This window comes from Aulostomus chinensis, chromosome 1 (genome assembly GCF_037954235.1).
Source record: "Aulostomus chinensis isolate RoL2024-O1b breed Wild chromosome 1, RoL_Achi_v1.0, whole genome shotgun sequence".
NCBI lineage: Eukaryota > Metazoa > Chordata > Actinopteri > Syngnathiformes > Aulostomidae > Aulostomus > Aulostomus chinensis.
This window is the reverse complement of record NC_141320.1, coordinates 46,294,549-46,312,199: the sequence shown is the minus strand read 5'-3', so window position 1 is coordinate 46,312,199 and position 17,651 is coordinate 46,294,549. Positions and strand designations below refer to the sequence as shown.

The following is a 17,651-nucleotide window of genomic DNA, read 5'->3' as shown; positions in this document are numbered from 1 at the left end:
AGCCTGTCACACACGACTCAGTTAGCAGGAGTTAGCAACACAGTGTGAATGTCCCCTCAGCTTGGTCTTGTCTTGGTTCAGTCCAATGGTAACATGCTTCTGATGCCTGTCAATGGGAGTGTTCTTAACATTGACCACTGACAGTGACTCACACCTCAGGTTCCAGCCCTGGAATGACGATTCCTGAGATCCACTGATGCGTCAGGTCTTTGTTTCTTTCACTTCATGATCCTCATGGCGCCATCAAAAAATAACACAACACAAAAAACACCTACACAGGAAATACTTAGCTCTCTGGCACACATAACGTCTGGACCAATATTAATATTAATATTAATATATAAAAAAGAATAAATGGCACAAACAAGCAACCGGCGGCGCTCCCACGCCCAGGGTGCCTCCCTGAATTTTAACTACGTTCTAGTCATCCACACCATCACATCTACACTCCCACGCACAACACACACCCTGCACCCATGTTGGGATGGGGGGGCAGCTGGGGCAGGGAGTGAGTCCATTGCTGCCCCTTTTGCTAACTGCACCAGCGCGGGCATGGGCTGGGCCTGTGGCCTGGGGGGTGGGGTTCCTGGGGCTCCCTGTGTTCAGGGGGTTTCTGGGTGCCCTGGTGGTTTGGTCCTGACCTGCCTGCTATCCTGGACTGGGGGTGTGATGTTCTGGTCCCCCACATCAGCTACAGTCAGCTACCCACTGCATTCAAGACAAACTGTAGCACACACACACACACACATACACACACACACACGGACGCATCTATGTACGTGTGTGTCAGAATGACTTGAACACACACCCACACACACATATCCAAATAGACACACACACACATCTGGTCTCAAAATACACGCCTCTCTGGCTACAAAGACAGGTCAGTGAGAGTTTTTCTCGACTGATAACTTCTGTTGTTCTGTGTTGTAGAACTGTAATACTCTGAGAAGAAATACCTGCTGGCTCTACTCTCTCTCTCTCTCTCTCTCTCTCTGGTCTATTTTTATAGTTTGTCTCTTGGTGACCAGTAGAATTTCCGATCGAACTCTCGATAAATCTCTGTTGTTATTGTTGTTACTGGTTTTTGTTTGTTTGTTTTTCTCCAATTGTTGCCCCCCCCCCCCCTTGTCCTCCCTGTCCTGTCCCTGCTCTCTCTTCCTGTCCTCTCCTGAGTCTCAGTCCGGTAGCTTCATCAATGAACCAACACCATTCCTAATAAAGTTCAACACAGAAGGTGATAGGAGGAGTTTATCAGGTTCCTCCTTAGCAGAGTAGAACTGCTTCAGTCCAACCAGGCACCAGGAACATGGATGCTGCTGCTGAACAGGACAGGTTAAAAACTACAAAAGAAGGCTGGACAACAATCCACAGAAAAACTAGTTTACCCTTCGATTTTGACCTTTGAATTTTTACATTTTACCTTTCAGACGTTCACACACAACCCGGAAATGGCTTTTTACACCTAAAATCCCCTAAAATGCTCTCTGAGGGCCTCTGCAGCTCCACTTCCTGGCTGAATTCGGGGCCCAGCAGGTCCCTGCGGGGACTCACCTGCTCTGTCCAGCCTGACTCGGGGCTTCAGCACGGCATCGAGCAGCAACCTCTGCCGGCGGTTCTCCCGCTCGTACTCCGCCACGGTTTCCTCCAGCAGAGCCACGATCTGCTCCGCGGCCGCCGCCAGCCGCTCGGTGAGCAGCGCTCTCAGCACCGGGACTCCAGCCGCTGAGTCTCCTTCTCCCAGCTGCAGCAGGAAGTCTTCAGCGGCGGCGAGGATCCGCTCCTGGACCGACACCCGCAGCAGCTGCGCGGCGCACATGTTGAGGTTCTACCGGCGCCACTCAGCCTTCAGGAGACAAAGACCGAGGCCGGGGGTTCACGGACTTCTCCTTCTTTCCTTGTTGTGTTCAAAGCTTCCCGCGTCTTCGTCTCGTTCTGTGAAGCGCGTATTGATGACGTATGTGGTGACGTCCGAAGCCTCGCCAGCCAGCAGTGACCATGTGACTGATTCAGGACCTGCTTCTCCGGCTTGGCGTGAGATTCTAAATGTAAAGCAGTGAAACGCCGTGGTTTCCTCCCTCTGGTCCGCGCGTCTGTTGCAGCTTCGTTTCCATCACAGCTCTCTCAGCCCCATCAGCCATGTTGTTCATCATCGTGTTGGTTTTTGGAAATTGTACTAAAAGGACGGTTTGTTTGTTTGTTTGTTTTTTCTTTAAATGACCTGTGGCAGCACTTGGATGATGAAGTGGGGAGACTTGGAAGAAGTGGAACTCCAGCGAGTACATCAAGTACAGCGAGTACATCAAGTACAGCGAGTACATCAAGTACAGCGAGTACAGCGATACTAGCAGATACTGGACGGACTCAAGATCCTCTGGTGCACTGAAGAGCCAGCAGACTGCCTGTCCCAGCCTCTTCCTGCTGGCCACAGACTTCCTGTGCAGGCCGTCATCATCAGGGCCATGTGAGCGTGTGTTCTCCACGGCAGGAGAAATCGCTTCAAGAAACCCAACAGACTTGATTTGAAAACGTTGGAAAAACTTCTTTTTTATTAAAAATTTGTAAAAACAAAGCGTCCTCATTCCCATCACTTTCACTGAGACTTTCACATCATGGTCCCATTGTTCAAAGACATGGAACGATCCAGTATGAACACAAAGACTTCAATGATCTTATTGTGTTCACGGGTCATCAAATCAGTGTCAGTTCAGTCGGTCAAGCCTGCAGGGAAGTTTACAGTCCAGCAGGTGTCAGTATTCAGTGACAGTAACACAGTGTCATGGCGTCCACAGGCTTCATGACGCCTCATCCACCCTTCACCACTTCTCCTGTCTGTCCACCAGTCTCTTCACTTCTCTCTCTCTTTATCTCTGTCCCTCTCTTTCCTTCTGTATATCTGTCTTCCTCCATTCTCTGTCTTTGTCTCTGCCCCGCTCTCCTGCTCTCTTTCCCCCCATCCGGTCAAAGCAAACATCCCTTTCTACTGATCCTGGATCTGCTCCACGTTCCTGCCTGTTAAAAGGAAGGTTTTCATCACCACTGTTGCAGGATGTGCTGCTGGTGGAGAATTGTTGGGTGGAGGTTCATTGAAGGAGTTTGGTGCTGGACCTGCTCTACTAGTAAAGAGTCATGAGAGAACTTTGTTGTTTGGGGCAATACAAATAAAACTGACTTGACCAGTGTCATTTGTAGTCTTTTGTTAATTGCATGCCACATGAAATTATTGTTGGTCAGTTTTCTAGCGACTGTCTCACAGTGGCAAGACAAGAACACTTCTACTTTTGATGATGACAGTTTGTTCAACACTAAACTTCATCCAGTACCATGTTGTCAAACACTGGAACCTCCACAGCACCTGAACAGGGACTTGAACCCTGGACCCTCACATTAAAAGTCTGATGCTCTACCGTCTGAGCTCCTCAGGCTCTTTCTACAGCATTGAGACAGGAACAGAAACACCTGTGAAGGTCAAACTGATGCTTTCTTGACTTGTTCAGTCCTCCATGTTGAAGTCCACCAGGCTTTTGATTGGCTCTGATTCTCTGTGGCAAAATCCAACAAGAGGCTCCAAAAATGTCCTGAATGTCACAAGAATGCACAGGACAAGATGTTAGTTTCCTTCATGTCTGCAGTTCCTCCACTGGAAAGTAAAGTCAATGCTGCTCCTCTGCTGAAACCTGGGATCGGACCAGGGACCTTTAGATCTTCAGTCTAAGGCTCTCCCAACTGAGCTGGTTCAGTTCTGAGTGAGGGCCCTGCTTCTCTCATTTATAATCTCTTCCACTCTCACTGGACCTTAGAGAGGATTGGAGCTTCTGAAGTCCTGACACAAATCAAACCAGGGACTTTAAACTACACAGTGAAGGAGTTGGTCATCAAGGTTGATGGCAGCTTATTAAGTTCTAGCTTTGATCAAATATAAGAAATGTAAATGAATTCAACATTGATTGCATTTCCCTCCTTTCTTTGGTGCCCTCAGACTTTCTGAGAACTGTAGGAGGAACTGCTCTCTGTTCTGTGTTTGTTCTGCTCAATGGAGGAAGGAATGGAGCTCTAAGTTTTCCAGTTCCTACATCAGTGAATGGACTTTCTGTGCTGCAAGGAACCAAAGCTACTAAGGAGGATTACAGAGTTTGTCCTTGCAGGAGTCAGTGGCTTAATAGAGTCTAACAAAGGGTTGAACCTGAATGAGACAGTCACCCTTCAACATGGGGCCATGGCAGAGTGAACCAAGGACACTACAATGGGGGTGAGAGTGGAGCCATGATGGATTCACAGTTCATCACCTCCACCATCATGTGGACCACCTGATCACCTCTCCCTCAACCTCTTAATAACTCATTCCCTGACCGGGAATCGAACCCGGGCCGCAGCGGTGAAAGCGCCAAATCCTAGCCACTAGACCATCAGGGACCACACTGAGCTCTCCAACAACAGAGACTATAGACAATGACTCAAGAACACAGGACTCTGTGGTCTCAGTTTGAGATGCAGAGGGTCCACCAAGACCACCAGACACCTCAGCCCCCTAAAGACAGTCCACCCGCAGGATCAGCTTCTATCACACAGTGGTCCAGAACCATTATGAAGCCTGATCAGGAATGTGAGCAAAGCTCTTGGAATAGGCCTGCTGCCACCACAACTAAGATCCTTTAACTGTCAACATTGGTTTGTCTCATTGGAACATTTTCAAACCCTCGTTGCTCAGATTTTACATGAATTTGATCATGACTTTAGACACATGTTCTGTTTATTAATTAAATAATCATTCAGTTATGAATTTAGTGAGTCAACTCGACTTGGTCAATGATAAAAGTTAGTCTGGTTATTATTCAGTCACACACACACACACACACACACACACACACACACACACACACACACACGCACACACGCACACACACACAGCCTGTCTTCAGAAAGATCTGATATCTTTGATAAATCGCCAGCTGAATAGGATAAATGTTGCTCCGCTGTTTCAGAGTCAAATGAAGAGATTTCTGATGTTGCTGTTTGTGTCCTGCAGATGTGGAGCAGCTGCTGGTGATCAAAGAAGAGGTTCCCCCTGAGCTGCAGGACCCAGAGCCCCCCCACATTAAAGAGGAGTGGGAGGAGCTCTGGACCAGTGAGGAGGGAGGGCAGCTTCAAGGGCAGGAGGAGGCTGATATCACCACGTTCCCCTTCACTCTGGTCCCTGTGAAGAGTGAAGGGGACGAAGAGAAACCTCAGTTCCCACAGCTTCATCAGAGTCTAACTGAGGAGAACTTGAAAGAAGAGTCTCTGAGCAGCAGCCCAGTTCATCCTCTGAAAACAGAAGCTGATGAAGAAGAGAGTGGAGGACCAGAACCAGAACCAGCCAGCAAGGTAGATCCAGATCCACTTGTACAACCCCAGACTGAAGACCAGATGTCAGACTCTTCTGAAGCTGAGACTGAAGTCAGTGAGGATGATTGGGTCAGACCTGATAACACGGCCTCCTCTGAGCACAAGGAACCCTTTGGCTCAAGGAGGAATTTGCTTCAGAAACTGAGACCAGGACAGGAAGTGACTCATTGCAGCTCAAAAGAGCAAAAACTACAGACTGAAAGAGAATCAAAGATCATCGGGAATGTGAACTTTGGTCCTTCTGAATCTGAGACTGAAGTCAGTGAGGATGAGCGTCCCTTTAGGTGCTCAACATGCAGTAAAGGTTTTAGTTACAGAAGTAGTTTGGATACTCACATGAGAACACACACTGGGGAGAAACCATTCCCCTGCTCAGTTTGTGGCAAAAGATTCTCAAAGGGAAATCTGAAAAGACATATGAGAATACACACTGGGGAGAAACCATTCCCCTGCCCATTTTGTGGCAAAGAATTCTCAGAAAATGAACATATGAAAATGCACATGAGAACGCATTCTGGGGAGAAACCATTCCCCTGCTCATTTTGCGGAACAAGATTCAAAGGAAAGCAACATCTGAAAACACACATGAGAACGCATACTGGGGAGAAACCATTCTCCTGCCCGTTTTGTGGCAAAGGATTCCGAGTTAACGGGAATCTGGAATCACACATGAGCGTACACACTGGGGAGAAACCGTTCCTCTGCTCAATATGTGGCAAGAGTTTCTCAAAATGGAATCGAAAAAGACACGTGAGAATGCATGCTGGAGAGAAACCATTCTCCTGCATGGTTTGTGGCAAAAAATTCTCAGTTAAGGAAAGTCTGAAATCCCACATGAGAATGCACAATGGGGAGTAATTGTTCCCCTCCCCAGTATGTGACTAGATTGTCAGATACAGTTGCCCAATAAATGTGAGTGTTCTGCTGTAAAGCAAGTGGTTTAAAGCTGGTGCAGTTCTACATTATGATGTAACAGATGGCATCACCCACATTGCAACAGACAAGTAAATACTGACTTGGTTACATGCAAAAACATGAAGATCCCTCACATTGTGTGAACACATTATCACAAGTGTTCTAAAAAGAACATTTCATTAGTATTAGTTAATGGGGAAAAAGCAAGGCTACTGCAAACAAGCGGCATGGCTCAGGGGTAGAGGTCGAGCAACCAAAGGTTCGATCCCCGACCCCGGTGACCATGTCCAAGTGTCCTTGAGCAAGATACTGAACCCATAATTGCTCCTGATGAGTAGGTTGGCGCCTTGCATGGCAGCCTCCACCATCATTGTGTGTGTGAATGGGTGAATGAGACGACTGTGTTAAGATTGTTAGTTAGATAGTTGCTGATTGATGGATGCACTGTGTTAATAAATATATTTTTATTATAAGAGAGGAGTAGTAGTGTCTTTTGTGTACCAACTTGTGGTCACGTGTCTCAGCAATAGCAGTGCTCTGATCTCATCCTCCAACATCAGAGCTGTCCCTTGGTCGTTAATGTTACAGAATATTGACTGTTAGTAGATAAACTCTGTTAGAGACTGGTAACTGTTACAAGTTTGGTCGTTTTTTTAGTTTCCCTGAACTCTTCAGGGTGGTGCCCCGTATAATTAATATTTAATATTAATTAGTTATTTATTAGAGCTGGTCAGAGACAAAGACAGGTCATGAAGAAGGAGTGCTGTATTCTGCTAGCACATGCTAGTGACAGTCAGAGATCAGGAGTCTCAGCAGGGAAAGATTCATCTCTTATTTCAGAAGATAATTGGACGTTCACTGGTGGAATGTTTGAGGGTCAGAGGAGAAAAGAGGACAAGTGCACCTGTTGTGTGTGATGGGGCACCAGCATGGAGGAAGTTGTCATACATTTCCAGCTAAACAGCAAGAAACTTCAAGTAAAGAATTAAAATGATTTAATTCAGTGTTTAACTACCAGGCCTCTGTCATAAAACACCAGGAACAACTGACCACCTCACCATGACTTCACACTGATAACCAGGAGGTAACCTGGTAGTCAGAGCAGCGGTGCTCAGGTCTGTGGACTCAGAGGAGGGTTCTTCTTCTGGTCCTGGGTTTGAAGACATCAGCAGCCTTATTGGAGTGAACTGGGATGTTCCTCTCAATAGACAGCAGCATTAAATCAGAGAGCCTGTCTTCTCCATGGCTCCTCCTGAGCTGGTCCTGGATCAGCTTCAGTTTGGAGAGTCACCGGCAGTGCTGCATATACTGGGAGGAGCCTGTGGCTCTGGGTACACTGTGCCCATGTTGTTGACTTGAAGGCAGCTCAGCGTTACTGCACATTGTTGTTTTGGAGTGCTCAAGATGAGGAGAACACCTCAAGTTCAGGACATTTTCTTCCCAGAGTGATAAAAGCAGCCAACACCTCCAGCACAGAGAGGTTGGGAGAGACCTGCCACACCTCTCCAGAGACATGATGGCAGTGGTGGGATTTGAACCCACACCTCCTCAGAGACTGGAGCCTTAATCCAGCACCTTAGACCGCTCGGCCACACTACCTCACTGAGCCAGTCAGTGAGTTGGTCTGCTAAAGGCATGTTGAAGAGGAAGTAACAATGATAAAAAACGTATTCTGAAGGGGGACCCCTTCCATCCTGCGGTCACAGGAAGTGACGACAGCGCCACTAGAAGCAGGAAAGAAATGGTAAAAGGACTCAGTTTGTACAGAGCCTTTCTACCTCCTACCCCCCTTTGTTTGGTTGTTGTTGTTTAGTGACTGTGGATGAACACACAGGAGAAGTTGAGCATGAATCTGTGTTCCTGTTCACTTGAATACATGCAGGAGCAGCAGGTGGAAATACTACTGTTTATTTTTGTTCTGATTTCAGAACTGTTGACACAACGGTGTCAGATTAAAGCATCTCCACCTTCCAGATGCTGGTCTCCTTCTGGGGTCCTGACTGACCTCCATCTTGTGTTCTGGATCCACCTGAACCCAGCAGCTCCAGATCCCTTAACTCCTTACAGGGATAGAAAATGGCTGCTGGATGGAAGTCCCCCAACTGTGGCTGTTCTGAAACTCTTCTCCTCAGTCACTCCTGAGTTGACACTGAGATGGAAACTCTGAGTATCAGGTTCAGAACAGCTGATCTGAGTTGGTCCAATCAGCTGTGAGTGTGTTCACCTTGAGTGTCACACGTGCACAACCACGACAAAATGCCATCATCAATGGAGCCCCGACACCCTGAGTCACCATGACAACCACAAACAAAATAACGAGTTATTTCACTTCAATTCATTGAAACAAGACCTTCATATATTTATGATGACATCACCAATATGAGCCTTCCCAGTCTGTCAGGTGGTAGAATTCAGTCACCACCAATGACATCAGAGTCATAGTTCAGAGATCAAAGACAGACATTAAAGTCTCTCTGATAAAACAAAAATATAGTGTAGTACACTGGAAAAGAATAATGCAGTATATTAAATATGATGTTTCCATGGAGGGGCAGTTTGACATTTTTATTCTTGGATGCATTTATATTTTAGAATCAGAAAGGCAGTTACAATGACATCATCAAGAAAAAACCTGGTGTTACAAAGGTGAGGTGAACAATTTTAACAGTCAATCCAAATTTTAGGCCTGAAGTTAGAAAATAATATTAGCTAGCTAGCAACATTAGCTAGTTAACTTTAGCTAGCTGGTGATATTTAGCACCACCAACTAGTTAAACAAGGTCAACAGCTGTTATGATGATGGTCACATGATTTAACCTTCCTCCTGTGTGACTTGTTGGAGGTTCTAAATGCATCAAAGAAGCACATCAACTTGTTGACTGCATCAAGGCTTTCTGACTTTGTCAGGAACCTCTAGTTCAACAAAATAAAACAGAAAATGTTTTTCACTGAATTATAAAATCATAAGGATTGGTTTAGACCCAGTTATCAAAATAAGATGATAAAGCAACAATCAGAGCCAAACCTGAAGTCAGAAGTGCACTGTCAGCAACACTGCCAGCAGCTCCTCTCCCAGTCATGGGAGCTTCAGGGACTCTCATCAGCCTCGTTCTCCCATCGACCTGCACAACAACACAACAAACAAAGACGGCAGGTCCAGTGTGGTCCTGATAAGACCACTGGACTGCAGGGTCCCAGTATCACTGGTGACAGTGGTTTTACCAGCTGGGACCTTGGACAAGAACTTCTCAGAGGAAACTCATCATGGTGGCTCAGTGAAGAAAACTAGACCTGAGCTGCCTGCTGGAACCTAGCAGGTGAAGGACAGAGCTCCACCTCTTTAGAGACACCACCACTGTGGGCTCATGTTGGCAAAAGAAGTGGGTCAGTTTTTGACACACACACACACACACACACACACACACACATGCATGTTCTTACACACAGAGACTTTTCCTCTGTTTTTGTTTTTTACTGGTTTTGAACCAGTAACTGGTTTCTGTTGGTTTGGTTTGCTTGACTGGTTGTTGTTTGTTGACCTTCCAAATCCATATTTTGGGTTCTGGCTTGTTCTGCTTTTCATTTTGTGTTTGTATTAAAGTTCTGTTGATGAAAAAGAGACTTTTTTCTCTTTTTCTTGAAGTAAATATGAGGGTCTAAACTGACCCATAACACCATGGATGTTCCAATAGTTAATGATATTAAAATGAATACTAAATCAAACCAATCCATGTCAGAGATGTGTTCTAACACCCTCAGTAACGGTCAGGAAACACAACAACCTTTGGTTTATTTCTAGGATTTTCTTGAGGTTCTTTTTACCATTTTTTTTAACTGAAATTGAAGATTTAGTGACTAAAAAAAGGTCCAGAGGCCCACAACTAAATATTCAAACCAATATTTCCATGGATAAGGAAGCCTAACAAGGTCACCAAGAGATGGAAACAACTTGGAGGATAGAAAATTGTTTTAGTGTATTTGACAGCTGATTGAAGACGTGTGTCAAAACTTACCGTTACCATAGAGATGGGAACAGGAAGCTGACACAAGAGGAAGGTTCCAGCTCTGAAAAAGGAGTTTGATCAAAATCTTGAACTGCCAGTAGAAATATCCTTTTGTATGTTGACCTTTGTTGACAGAAGTCACTTTAGCTTGGCAGTGAAAAGAATGGCTGCTAGCTTGACAAAGAACTGCACAAACCAGGTTCAAGCTGGACTTTGGACCCTGGTATCTGCAACGACTCCATCAACTCCTAATCTAGCAGCTCTGCTGGGTCCAACTATTTTACAGAACATTTGACAGACCTGTGGAGCAGTGAGGACACACATGAGTTGATCACATGATCCACTGAAGCACCATTTTACCTGCCACTGAGGTCACCAACATGAGCTGGAGTTGGGAATCTTGAACTGAACCTGGTATCACAGCGACACCTGCAGCTGAAAAATGGAACAGCAACACTGAACCCAAGTACAGGATTGCAGGGAGACTTTTTGAAGAACAAGGAGGGCGTGGCTTCAAGCTGGATTCTCAGAGACTATTTCCCAAACCTCTACATTGGCATCTACACTGTCATCCAGTCACGTGACTGAAGTCATCCAGTCACGTGACTGAAGTCATCCAGTCATGTGACTGAAGTCATCCATTCATGTCAGTGATGTCACTCTGCAGGACTGTCACTGCCGTCTCATTCTAGAAAAGAATCCAGACTCCACCTGTGGCTCCATGATAACTGATGGACCTCTGGTTGGAGGCTGGACGATGATGTTTGGACTGGAAGGAAAACTCCTTGTCCAAATTCCATTGTGTTCAAGTTTAAAGTCCCACAATAAGAAGTAGCTGAATCTGACAGGTGGAGGTTTGGAACTACAAGATGGTGATGTTTCCTTGACTTGATGCTCTGACTATCAGGGTAGATGACAGCTTCTTCTGCTGCTGCATCTGAGTGGCTATGATTGGAGGTTTTACCCTCCAAGGTTGTTTGGTTCCAGGGGAAATTTTAGAATTCCAGTCCCCAACCTTGGCTGTTCTGAAACTCTTCTCCTGAATCACTCCTGAGCTGCAGCAAGAACAAATACCAGTGCCAACCAGATCAACTTAATGGCTGCTAACAGCCTCAGACACTTGATTTCCATCAATCTGGAGCCAAGAAGGCCCTCACCTGTGGTTCTCCTCCAGGAGGGTCCAGGTTCTGCCATTGGGGCTCCTGGTGCCACTGCCAGAGAGCCTCAGCTGCACACTGCAACATTTCAACAGGAGATTGACATTCCTTCAAATGTCCTGACATCTGATTCCAATGGTTCTGTTCCATATTTATATTTTAAAATCAATCACACAATGAAAGCTGCCTCAGCAGGTTTAAGAGAGAGAACAAGCTAAGAGATCTGAAACCAGTAAAATATGCTTTTCTGTGTGCAAACTAGTGAGGGGCATGGAAGGATATTTTACCACCAATACAGAACCCAGACTTTAGTCATGTGATGAGATGGAGACTCTGATTATGAAGAGTCAAATGGACAAAATGTGACTTGAAAGAAAACACATTAAAAAATACTAACTAAACTTAATAAATAAATAAAGAAGCAGCACAAATAACGTTTTCTTCTGCACAAATTTACTGGAATTAGACTGCATTTTTGTTAATGAGTAGATGAAAGAGTGTCACATATATATTATATACATGTGATACATGAACATGGCTTTGGACAAAAGCTCAGTGAAACTGTAGGATTGTAGAATTATTTAAATGTGTCAAGTGGACTGTTTCAGGTTTCTAGAAGACGCTTCAGCTCTCATCCAAGAGGTGTCTTCAGTTTTCTTCACTGATGGGAGGATTTTTGCTCTAAGGGGGCGGGACCTTCTCCAGAGGTGATTGACACATGCAAGCTCTGGGTGTCAGAGTTGTTTTGGTCAGGATGTGAAAGGGAAGTTGAGTCAGCTGGTATCTGTGTCAGTTAAAAGCCTCACAGTAATTCCATAATCTAGGAGAAGAAAGTCTCCTACGACGGGATTCGAACCCACGCGTGAAGCGCACAATGGATCAGCAGTCCATCACCTTAACGACTCGGCCACCTCGTCTCCTGACCACCATGATGTGCTGCTTTCTCTGAGCCTTTTAAACAGCTGAACTCTTTGGAGCCCAGTTGTCAGAAATGGACCCAGCAGGAGCCACTGAACACAACTCTGACATCATCAGGCTTCTTCCCAGCAGCTTGGTGCTCCAGAAGGAAGAATCCAGACCATCGCTACATCATCAGAGTGAACACCAGCTGATGTTGACCAGTTTAACAAGCCTTTGACTGCTAAATGACATCCAAGCTCAGATTCTCTTGTCCTGGTAGAACAAGTCAATGTTGAAGAAGATGAGAGCACCAGTCTCTTTCATCAAGGAAACAAGCCTCCTGTCACTGTCCTATGCAGTTTCTTTTAAAAAAAAAAGTGAGACAACCTCAAGATTTTCTGTTTCCTCTTGTAGGATTTTGCCACAGAGAATCAGAGACAATCAAAAGCTTGTTGGACTTTAACGTTGGAGGACTGAACAAGTCATGACATCATCAGTTTTACCTTCACAGGTGCTCCATTTACTTTACTTTCAATTTTACAGAGGTAGAACCTGAAATCAAAGCTGTCTGTCCAAAGAAGTGAAAGCTTCCCAGGTTGTGATGTTCTTGTCTACAGACTCTGTCTTGTATGGAGCTTCAGTCTTTAATGAAAAGACTCCTCCATTAATAACATCACTGTGCCTCTGCAGTGAATCAGTCACTCCATCCATTTTCGATACCACTGATTTGTTCAAGGTTATGGGGGGGGGGTGACATTTGGTGAGAGCAGGGTTCACCCTGAACAGGTCACCAGTCCTCAGGTCCACTGAACAGGTCCCCCATGTGGGATGATGGCGTTGAAGCAGAGGAGAAGTCCAGGAAGAAAAGGCGGACATAGGAGTTCCTGCTCTCCAGATGGGTGAGGGCTGCGTGGACCACTGGTGAAATGGCGTCATCAGTGGAGCGGTGTTGCCTGTAGGCGTACTGGTGGGGGTCCACAGAGACGTCGATGGAGAGCTCTATGTGGGCCTTGACCAGCCTCTCAAAGTACTTCATGACTACTGGGGTGAGTGCAATGGGTCGGTAGTCATTTAGGCCTGTCACTGTGGAGCACTTGGGGACAGGGACAATAGTGGCAGTCTTTAGGCAGGTGGGGACAGATGACAGCGCCAGTAAGGTGTTGAAGATGTCCGCCAGCACCTCGGACAGCTGTTGTGCTCAGTCCTCACCCTGGGATGTTGTCAGGGCCTGCAGCTTTGCGAGGGTTGATTCCCTGAAAGGTCTTCCTCACGTCTGCTGTGGTCACACTGAGGGGCGTGTCGTCAGGTGGTGGTGTGAGTCTGGTGCTGGGGGGGGGGGGGGTGTCAGGGTCCTCGAAGCAGAGAAGAAACTCATTGAATGAGTGAGGCGCTGGACCTGCTCTACTTGTGAAGTGTCATGAGATAACATTTGTTGTGATTTGGCGCTGTACAAATAAAACTTACGACTTAAATGGAAACTGTCTGGGGGGGGTGTAGCCTCCATCGGGGATGTGTTTGATGTCTGAATTCTGTCTTTGATGTCTGAATTCTGTTCATTGATCTCCTGCTTCAGTCTTTGATCTCTGACTGATCCTAAACTCATCAAAGGATCACATCACCTTCACAATCTGTAAAGAACCTGGGCGTCATTTTTGACTCTGAGCTGAATTTCATTCCACATGTCAAGAACATAACTAAGAGAGGTTTTTATCATCTTAAGAACAGAGCCAGAGTCGCCCGTTCCTCTCAGGCCAACACGGAGGTGCTGATGCATGCTTTTATTTCCAGTCCTTCAGATTCTTGTAGTGCCCTGCTGCTCTCTGGTCTCCCCAAAACAACCATCTATAATCTACAATGACTCCAGAATTCTGCAGCACGTGTGCTGACGAGGACCAGAGGGCGGGAGCTCATTACACCAGTTTTAATGTCGCTGCATCGGCTCCCCGTGTGTTTCAGGATCGATTTTAAGGTTCTTTTAGTAGTTTTTAAGTGTCTTAATGGTCTTGGCCCACCTTATTTATCTGAACTGCTTTTATCATATCAACCATCGCGGACCCTGAGGTCCTCTGGCACCGGCCTTTTAGTCGTTCCAAGAGTCAGAACTAAAACCCACGGGGAGGCTGCATCCAGCCATTATGGCCCAAAGTTCTGGAACAGCCTGCCAGAGAACATCAGGACCGCAGAGACTGTTGATGTTTTCAAAAGGAGGCTCAAGACTCCCCTTTTTAGCTTAGCTTTTAACTGACTTAGTCTCTCTTAGCCTTTAATTTTATCACGATATCTTATTGTTACTTTTGTCTTTTAATTATTTTATTCTACTTTTTTATTAGCTCTTAAAACTTTTAGATTTTATATATATTTTATGTCATTCTGATATTTTAATATCATTGTAATTTCTGTTCTTTCCTATTCTACCTTCTTTGAGTCTTTTAGTTTTTAGCTCCAGTGTTTCCTGGTGGGGGCCCTCCACACTGGGAGGTGTGTCTGGTCCGCCCACAGGGGCGTCGTCCTTGGGATCGTCCAGGCCCGGAGAGCTGGGGGGCTCTGCATTATATGTGGAGTGTACCCGTCTGTCCGGGTCGGGGGGGTCTGGGTGGCGGTGCTCCCTGTGGTTGTGGGCTGTGGCACCTCCTGGTGAGGATGGCCCCCCATAGGTGGTCTTTCCTCACTAGGATTTTCAGTGCCCTGCCATGTTCCTACTGACAGTCAGTGTGTGGTTGTGTGTGTGTGTGTGTGTGAGGGGGGGGTGGTGTGTGCATGTATGAGGTCATGTGGGTTGGGAAGGCCGGGTTCTTAACATGTATTTATTGTATTGTTTTATATTTTATTAAACGTTGCCTGTTTTCTCTCAGTTCTGTGAAGCACTTTGTGTTGCAGTCTCTGGATGAAAAGTGCTGTACAAATATAAATAAAGTAAACTAAAGCAGACGGACGACTCGAGAATGAGAGAGGAAAGAGTAAACAAAGCAGACTCTTTTGAGGTTTTCTCCTTGGTCCCTTCATTTTTTGAGAAGACACTGGACTCAACTGCTGTCCATGATTCTGGATTTTGTTGATTGCGTTGTGAACGAGGATTTGGCCAGGTTTTGTAGGCGGGATCACTGGTGTGCGAACACACCTGACGCTGTGGAGAAAAGATGGCGAGCCACCCACAGGAGAGAGAGAGTCGGAGTGGAAAATGGCGCTGCAAACCTCACCCACCCAGGTGACACTGACCCTGACGGTGGGATTGTGGTAGGACAGAACTGACAGGTTTCACAGAGACACCTTGAATTTCTTTTGGACTGATAACGGACTGAACGAAAAGACTGCTGATGAACGGGAGAGACTCTGATTATTGATTTGTGAGATTGAGTTGTAAATTGAAATACTTTGGCACTGAGTTTTATTTTTATAACTTTGTTTTGTTCACGTTTCCTGATTGTGTGCCAAATCGGTGTTACATGAGTGGGTTGTTGAAAGGGAGTTCAAGCTTGGATAGAGCCGGTGAAACAACCCAACAGGAAGAGGGAACGTAGAACTAAAACTCATCAATAGGCTGAACCAAGATCAAATGAGAACCTAGACTGAGGAAACTCAAATAGACACCGTGAAGTAAACAAACAATCATAGAAATCCAGCCACCAAATTAAACCTCAACTCAAATAAGTCGGGTTAACTTCAAATAAGACTCAAAAGAGGTCAATAACCTGATTCTCCTGAGGTCTGGTTTCTGTCTGTTGGTTGGAGGGAGACTCCTTTATTGAATGTGTGTGGATGTAAAGGGTTTGGAACCAATAGTTTTTGTTTTTCTGACATTTTCTGTCTATAAAGAAGTGGGCAGTTTTATTCACTGACTAGTCTGTGGTCTGTTATTCTTGCATTAGAATCAACCACTCACATGAGCCTAAAATCTCTGGTCCTCCACCTGAAGTGAGACACATGGGAACTTTGACCCTCATCAACCATGCAGGGAGGAGTTCTCAGAGTTTGATTGTGCTGATGAATCATCAGAACTCTCCATCACGCCGTGACGAGGACATCTCAGTGTCAAATCTGTCATTTCCTGCTGCCAGTAGGTGGCGCTGTGGTCACTACTGACCTATAGATGTGTTCAGACTGGGATGTTGATCAAACCTGGAAGTTTCAAACAGATCTGACAGGTGGAGAGGATTCAGAAGAGTTGAAGCTTCATTTTAGTTGGAGCCTGAAAATGAGGTGAGACTGAGGGCTCCCAGGAGTTGCAGGTAGGTGCTGCCCCCTAGTGACTCAATGGAGAACAACATGTAATGACATGAACGTTCTCCATTTTTCCAGTTCTTGACTTCATTCATCCTCCAACTTCTTCAAGCTGGAAGAGAGTGAGATCATTTAAAGTAGAGAGTCAATAATCAGCATCTCATCACTCATTTGTTCTCTGGTGGTGACCTCACGACTCTGCAGTGTGACATCACACATTTCGCTGATGTCATCCTCAAGTGTGTCACTCAGTTCATGCAGCCTTCATTGTTTTATTTTATTATTTCCTTTCACTTTGATCTTCACAAAGACAAAGTGCGTCTGATGGAGGCACCGCTGACAGAGTGGAATGTTTCCATGTTGCCATGACAACGTGAGGCCCCTCACCTCCTCTGTTCCTTCTGCCGGTCGGCGTCAGAAGAGCAAGATGGCTGCTTCTCCATCTGGGTGGATGAGCAGCTCCTCCCATCTCAGGCAGACGCTCCCTGGCTGCATGTCAGCAGCTCCTCAAAGCTCCTTCTGGTTTCTTTGCTCTCCTGATGCTGCGCTGGTGGATTTGTCCACCTCTCATTCTCCAGGGTTCTCAGCCTCATGTTCTCTCCCTCCTGTTCCAGCTCCTCCAAGTTTCCAGTGGAAGTTTGGCTTTTGTTTGCTACTTTGTCTTTTCTCCTCTGTTGGTGCTTTGAGTTCCTTTGTTGTTCTTTGTCTTTTCATCATTCAAGCCTCCTTTTGTTGAACGCTCCTCTCCCCCGTCTGTATTTGGGTCCTGTTCTCCTCCACTTTGGCCAAGAAGGCGGCCCAACAAGAGTCACCAGTGATGTCACAGCTCCTGGATGCCCCGCCCCTTCATCTGGTGCAGGTTGTGTGATGTCACTGAATCCCACTCAGACCAGACCAGTCAGAGATCAGTGTGTTTGTGTCAGTGATGTCATCGCTGCTGACGTCACAGCCCTCCATCCACACACGCCAGACTGAGGTGGAGGAGGTGATGTTGGGGTTTTCAAGGTCTTCGTCATGAGTGGGAGGGGCTGAGCTGGTGAATGATCAGCTGACCAGGTCTGGGCTCAGTTCA

The 17,651-nt window shown here is 46.1% G+C and overlaps 1 protein-coding gene and 1 non-coding gene across 2 annotated transcripts; one reads left to right on the top strand and one right to left on the bottom strand.

Annotated features, from left to right (window-relative positions):
* The first annotated feature begins 552 nt into the window (after positions 1-552).
* On the top strand, positions 553-6,243 carry LOC147271892 (uncharacterized). The gene is made up of 2 exons (XM_086202778.1): positions 553-577; positions 5,645-6,243. The coding sequence occupies exons 1-2, from the start codon at positions 553-555 to the stop codon at positions 6,241-6,243; spliced, it is 624 nt and encodes a 207-aa protein (XP_086058904.1).
* trnae-uuc (transfer RNA glutamic acid (anticodon UUC)) lies at positions 4,342-4,413 on the bottom strand. Its single transcript has one exon. It is a non-coding gene; the product is annotated as a tRNA-Glu (tRNA).
* Positions 6,244-17,651: the final 11,408 nt, after the last annotated feature.

Excerpts from the sequence above, each read along its gene's own strand:
- LOC147271892 (XM_086202778.1), top strand. The coding sequence starts at position 553 with ATGGGCTGGGCCTGTGGCCTGGGGG. Across the intron at positions 578-5,644 it reads CTGGGCCTGTGGCCTGGGGG|TCAGTGAGGATGAGCGTCCC; the intron begins GTGGGGTTCCTG and ends CTGAGACTGAAG.